Source organism: Corvus kubaryi, unplaced genomic scaffold (assembly GCF_017639235.1).
Source record: "Corvus kubaryi isolate FWS band 111438036 unplaced genomic scaffold, C.kubaryi_AGA036_p1.0 37253, whole genome shotgun sequence".
Taxonomy (NCBI): Eukaryota; Metazoa; Chordata; class Aves; order Passeriformes; family Corvidae; genus Corvus; species Corvus kubaryi.
Window position 1 is genome coordinate 93,729 of NW_024581075.1, and position 5,659 is coordinate 99,387.

The window sequence follows — 5,659 nt, forward strand, 5'->3', positions numbered from 1 at the left end:
TGCCCCATCCCCGCCCCATCCCTGCCCTCATCCCTGCCTGCAGCCCCGTTTATCCCTGCCTGCCACAGAGGTGCTGCCCACGGCTCGCTCCGAGGTGGAGCAGCAGTTAAAGCCAGGCTGGGTTTTTTCAATAAACCATCTCTTTTATAAAAATGTTTCCCATCTTCTGCTGATTTGCTGTGAAAGGTTCAGAGTTCAGGCGGGTTGAAGAATGCGGGTGATTAAAAACATTCCTCTCCAATAAAAGGGAAAAGGTCTTCTCCGGAGCAGCGCGCGAGGAACGGGAATGAGCTGGAGGGAGCTCGTTCAAATTAAAAACACTTAAATGAGAAACCACACCAAAAGGACGATGTTGAAAGAACACGAAGATCACAAAGGGGGAACTCGAGAAATAGGAAATCCCGGAGCTGGGGTACCTCGTTTAACCCCGTCGGGCTGGGTTTAATTAGGGACCGGAACGACGAGAGAAAAATCACCAAACCCACGCAGAGTCTGTCCAGCCCCAGCTTTTGGGGGGACAGCGGGGACCCCTCACTGGTGCCCACGCATCCCTTTGTCCCCTACCTCCATCTGCTCGTGTGTCCCCGAGGAGTTTCCTCGCAGGATCCCACAAAATCCCAGCGTTTGGGGCATTTTCCGCCTTCCTTGCCTCAGCACAGAGCTCTGGGGATGGAAGCTCCAGGGAAGGCAGCTCCAGGGAAAGCAGCTCCCGGGAAAGCAGCTCCAGAGAAAGCAGCTCCAGAGAAAGCAACTCCAGGGAAGGCAGCTCCAGGGAAAGCAGCTCCAGAGAAAGCAGCTCCAGAGAAAGCAGCTCCAGAGAAAGCAGCTCCAGAGAAAGCCCTGTGCCGCCTCAGCTGTCCCCGCACGGAGAGAGCGCCGGCCGCGTCCCGCAGGAGCCATAAGAGAGCAGATGATGCTCAGGGAAGATGTAATGTTTGGAGCAGCCGGGTGCCAAGTTCTGATAACTCTTTCTGGAGCTCATGGACTGGGAGTTTCAGGGGCTTTACGCCTCAGCCAGATGTGGGTGGATCCCTCCCCTCCCCACCAGACACCAAATTCCTGCTCCACAACGAGATGAGGCTGATGCTGCTCCAGGAAAAGCCCCCCGAGAGTTTTTCCACCAGGGTAAACCCAAATTTTTCTGCTCTGATTCTTGCAAACTTCCTTCTGCAGAAAGTTTCCAGAAAAAAAAAACAAAACCAAAACAAACCGAGACAGACGATGATTAAAGTTTGGCGAAGTCACCGGAGCAGCACAAAACCCTTCCCACAACCAAAGGCACAAACCAGGATTCAGCCACTCACCCAACTCCGCCAAGCACCTGTGAGCAGAGCAGTTCTTTAGGCGTTCCAAGCACAAAAATGGGAATATTCCCTGTTGGAACCTGGAAACGAGCCCCACATGAGGCCTGGGGAGGCAGATCAGGGTGAGATGCTTCCCCTGATTGCTCTCTCTGACTGTTTGCAGCTCGTGATCTTTGAGTCAGACACTTAATAGCCCTCCCCGGAATTTTCTCCCCACAAATGTGCACATTTCGTTTTGAAACTCATGGCTCCGGGACCCAAAAACCTCAGGGCTAGCCCGGAGTCCAGGGACAAGGAGGAAACACCTTTGGGCCTGGCTTTGCTGCTGGTTTTAATGCTCCCTGTTCCAGCCCAAATCCCAGTTCCGCTGTTCTCATCCAGGCCCATCCGAGGGGACCATGCTGCTCCCACAGCATCCGCAGAGAAGAGGGGGCAGGGCTCCACTGCCGAAGGGAGAGGCACAGGGAGCTCTTCAGGACTAAATCAGACACTCCTGGAGGTGGCCCAGGCCTGTGTTTCAAGGCAGGTTTTCCACGTGCTCTCAAATCCATGTTTAGATTGGCGCTGGAAGTGTTTTGCCTCCAGGGCGAGGGTGGTCCAGAGGATCCCAAGGTAACCCCACATCCCACTGAGTCACCCCAAAGCCCCAAACCTTAACAGTGGGACACAAACTTCACCTCAGGCACTGCCCAAACCACCAAACAACTTCCTTCCTGTTCCTTCCTGCTCCCAGAGGAGCCGGAGCTCCCTGGATGCTGCCCCTCTGCCAGGGATGAGCTTTGAAAGCCTTCAGAGCACCCAGCCACGAATGTGCCGAGGCAAAACCCCACAGCAAAAACCGGCAATGACTTTTGGGCCTAAATTTGAGATCCCAGGGACACCCAGGTACAAAAACAAAGGAAATTCTGGGCACGGGCAGGACGGAGCTGCCCCACGGGTCCCACAAAACGTGGTTGGAGCGTGGGCAGCACCAGGGACAAGGGGGGATCAAAGGGCTCATCTCCCACAGCCGCAGCCGGGCCGTGGGAGTGGAGGGACAGCGGAGTGGCTCCATCCCCACCACAGCCCTGGCACGGCTGGAAACCTCTGGCAGTCATTTCCTGCAGCCTCCCACCCCCACGGGTCACCAGGCCCATCCCAAACAGCAGCGCAGCCCCCGCGGGAGAGGCCGTGCGGAGGAGGGAGAGGTATCCCCAGGAAACCTCGCAACAACCGCCGCTTCCTGAGAAACACCGGGAAAGTCGTGACCACAGGGCTCTGCTGAAGGAGAGCCAAGGCGGCCTGGCAGCGCCTCGTGCTCCCCAGGGCAGCCTCAAATCACAGCAACTCACAAGATTTGGGGAAAGTCCTCCCTGCCCAGAAGGGAAACAGCGCATCCCGCCCTGCCGGATCCCTCCCGTCACCTGCTCACGAACACCGGCCCGGATCCTCCCCTCTCGGGGCCAGCGGGAGCCCCAAACATCGCCCTGTCCCGATGGAGAGGCAAATCTGCCCCTCCTGATCCTCCCTGCAGCAAACACCCCGCGGGGAGCTGCGGCTGCCCCGCACCGCCCAGCTCCTCTCCTTGAGGGGTTCGTGGGTGAAAAAAGCCCGAACGCCGCCCAGAGCCGCAGGCAGGGACGGATGGGGACACAGGCAGCACCTCCAGGCAGGCAAATCCCGCGGCTCTGGCCGAGCTGGAACACCCCTGTGCCCTCCAGCAGCCTCACCTCCCTCTCCAGGCTCCTGGCAAGAGGAGAGATGCCAGCCCAAAGCTCGGCATCTCCTCCTGCCCGCGGCCGGCGAGGATCTGCTTTGGAGAGAGGCTCTGGCCCCGCTCCCGGCGGGCCGAGCCCTCGGTTCTCCCGGCAGGACGATGCGAGCGGAGGCCGAGCAGCCCCGGGACGCAGCCAAGCGCTCCCGGGAAGCCGTGGAAGCGCCGCTGGGCGCGGGGCCGTTCCCGCAGCGGCTCCGATTACATCAGCACGGGAGGATGCGGCCGCCGCGCCAAGGGAAGTAGAGGAGAGATCAAACGATTGCAGAACCTCTCCTCGGTTACCCAAGCGCAGGAGAACGCTCCCAACCGGTTTGGACGGAGGGCTCGGCAGCTCCTCCCGCCCCGCAGCGCGGCCGGGGGGTCCCCGCTGCCCTCAGCCCTCCCCGGAGCATCCACCGGGAGCTGCTCCGGCACCCGGCAGGGCCGGACCCCGGAGCCGCCGGCACCAGCACCGATTTATTCTTTTAATTGCTGCGTGCAAGAGCCCAGCTTGAGTCACAACCCCCCGGGGAAGGCTCAGCGCTGCGCGAAGCGGCTTCGTGCTTGATCTGGAAGCGCTGAGACAAAAAAGCTGGAATCACACAATACCCACTCCCGGCAAGTGGCTACTCGAGGCGACCTGCCCGTTAATTAAGAGTCTGGAGTAGGAATCCCTTTGGCAAACGCTGGTCAAGGTCCAGCGCTTGGCTGGAGGGCAGAAAAGAAACCTTAAGAAAGAAACCCGAGGCTGGGGACAAGCAGAAGGAGCTGGGAGAAGCACGGGCAGCCCCGGCTCTACCAAGGGAAAGAGGCACAGACTCAGTTCCCTGCGCAGTCCTTGGGCTGCTCAGCCACCACCGGCCAGGGCCCAACCGGGCTCACCCCAAACCTGCCCCGCGCTGACCCTCGGGCGTCTGAGAAGGAGCCACCGAGGAGCTCCCCAGGGCAGACCTGGGGCTCAGGGTGAGAGTTATTTCTGTCACAGGGAGGAAGCCGCAACATTTTCAGTTTCCTGCACAAACACACTCCGGGTGCCCTTCCCCACGGGCCCGGCGGGTGCTGCCTCCCCTCCCTGGGAGCTCGGGGAGGAGCTGGGAAAGCTCCGAGTTGGCATCAGTGAAGCTGGGAAAGGTGCAGGTGTCAAATCCTCGATGCAGAGGAGGACGAAACCTGCCTGGATGTGCGGAGCCACACCCGGGGACAGCAGGGACAGCCACCCTGGGACAAACCTGGGCTGGTGCTGGTGCTTGCAGGCAGCCGGGGGGAGACGCTGGGAAGAGCCCCAGGGTGCCGGAGTCAGGGAATTCCATCCGGGATGGAGAAGCTACAGGAAAGGCACCAAGTGCTGGGGGTGAAGAAGTGCCAGGAGAGCCTGAAGTCCCAAAGAGCTGGGAGAGGCCCTGGAGGAGGCCGAGGCTGTGGCAGAATGCAGGGACCGAGGGCGCAGTGGGCGTGTGGGTGCTCCATGCTCATGGAGCAACACTGCCCTGGGGTTTAACCCAGAAAGAGGAGCTGATCCTGCTGCTGAGCCGCTCAGAAACGGGGGAAGAGGAAAAGGAATCGGCAGAGAAGCTCCCGGTGAGCCCAGCGCAGCAGGAATAACTTGGACAGCGAGGAATCAGCGCTCGTGCCGGGGACTGAGCCCTCAGAACCTCTCAGGATCAGAGCTGGTGTCAGCTCAGCAGAATCCCAGACACATCCAGGCCCTTAAAGCTCACTTGGCACCCAAACAACCGGAGGCACACACCCGGACCCAGCCCACGGACCCTGCTCCAGACGGGAGATGCTCCAGGTGCCCCTCACACAAACCCTCTGTTCCAGGCCCCTGTGCCTGCAGGGACGCTCCCCACCCGCCTGGGACACTCACCCATGGATGGCATCACGTCCCTCCGGCTCGTCGGGGTCCCCGTGCCCACTGAGGCCGTGGGAAGAGCAGCCCCACGGCTCCAGGAGCTCTCGGATCCCCGATCCCAGGCGCGGCCGCCACCACACCCTTGCAGTTCTCACGGGCAAGTTGGAGCCTTGGCAAAGCCCTCGCTGGCAGTTGGCCCCATCAGGCTCATTAAGTGCAATTAAGGCAGAGCGGGCATCCCTCCCCCTGCCCCTCTGGGGGATATTTTGCTTTTAGACAAAATAAACAGGGAGGTTTTGCGTGGGCTCGGGCAGGTGCTGGCACCGGGCAGCAGCAGGTGGAAACACCGAGGTCTCTCGGGGAAAGCCACAGTGAATCAGCGTCCAGCCACAATTCCAGCCCTCCTCCTGCTCCCAGGGGTGCCCATTCCAGCCCCCTCATCCTGGAGAAGAGCACCAGACCGTCTCCCCTTTGCAAAACAGGAACAGGGAATGGGATAAAACCGTAAGGAAGCTGCCCCCCACTCCTGCTCTGATTTTCAAAACGCGGGGAAAAGCTTCCACCCCAACCTAAAGTGGAATTTTATGGCAGCAGCTCCTCCAGCATCACTTCGAAGCCGCTTATTGAACTGCTGCTCCTCTTGCTGCTCCTCTGCCTTCTCCATGCCCACAGCCCCAAACCTGGGAGAAGGGAGAGCGCAGCAGAACTGCCCGATCCCCTCCCCATCCCATCCCATCCCATCCCATCCCATCCCATCCCATCCCATCC

At 60.3% G+C, this 5,659-nt stretch overlaps 1 protein-coding gene across 8 annotated transcripts in view; it reads right to left on the bottom strand.

The window, feature by feature from the left end:
- Nucleotides 1–5,659, bottom strand: part of HDAC7 (histone deacetylase 7) — a 56,242-nt gene that overhangs the window by 15,148 nt on the left and 35,435 nt on the right. The window contains exon 1 of one of the 8 annotated variants that reach the window (XM_042023635.1): nucleotides 4,907–5,002. The exons of 5 other annotated variants lie outside the window; for them this stretch is intronic. In XM_042023635.1, coding sequence (XP_041879569.1) covers nucleotides 4,907–4,919 — 13 coding nt within the window. In that variant the 5' untranslated portion in view covers nucleotides 4,920–5,002. Of the gene's footprint in view, nucleotides 1–564; nucleotides 1,037–3,013; nucleotides 3,308–4,906; nucleotides 5,003–5,659 lie in introns of those variants that run through there. 2 more of the 8 variants (XM_042023638.1, XM_042023637.1) reach the window with 2 other exon arrangements.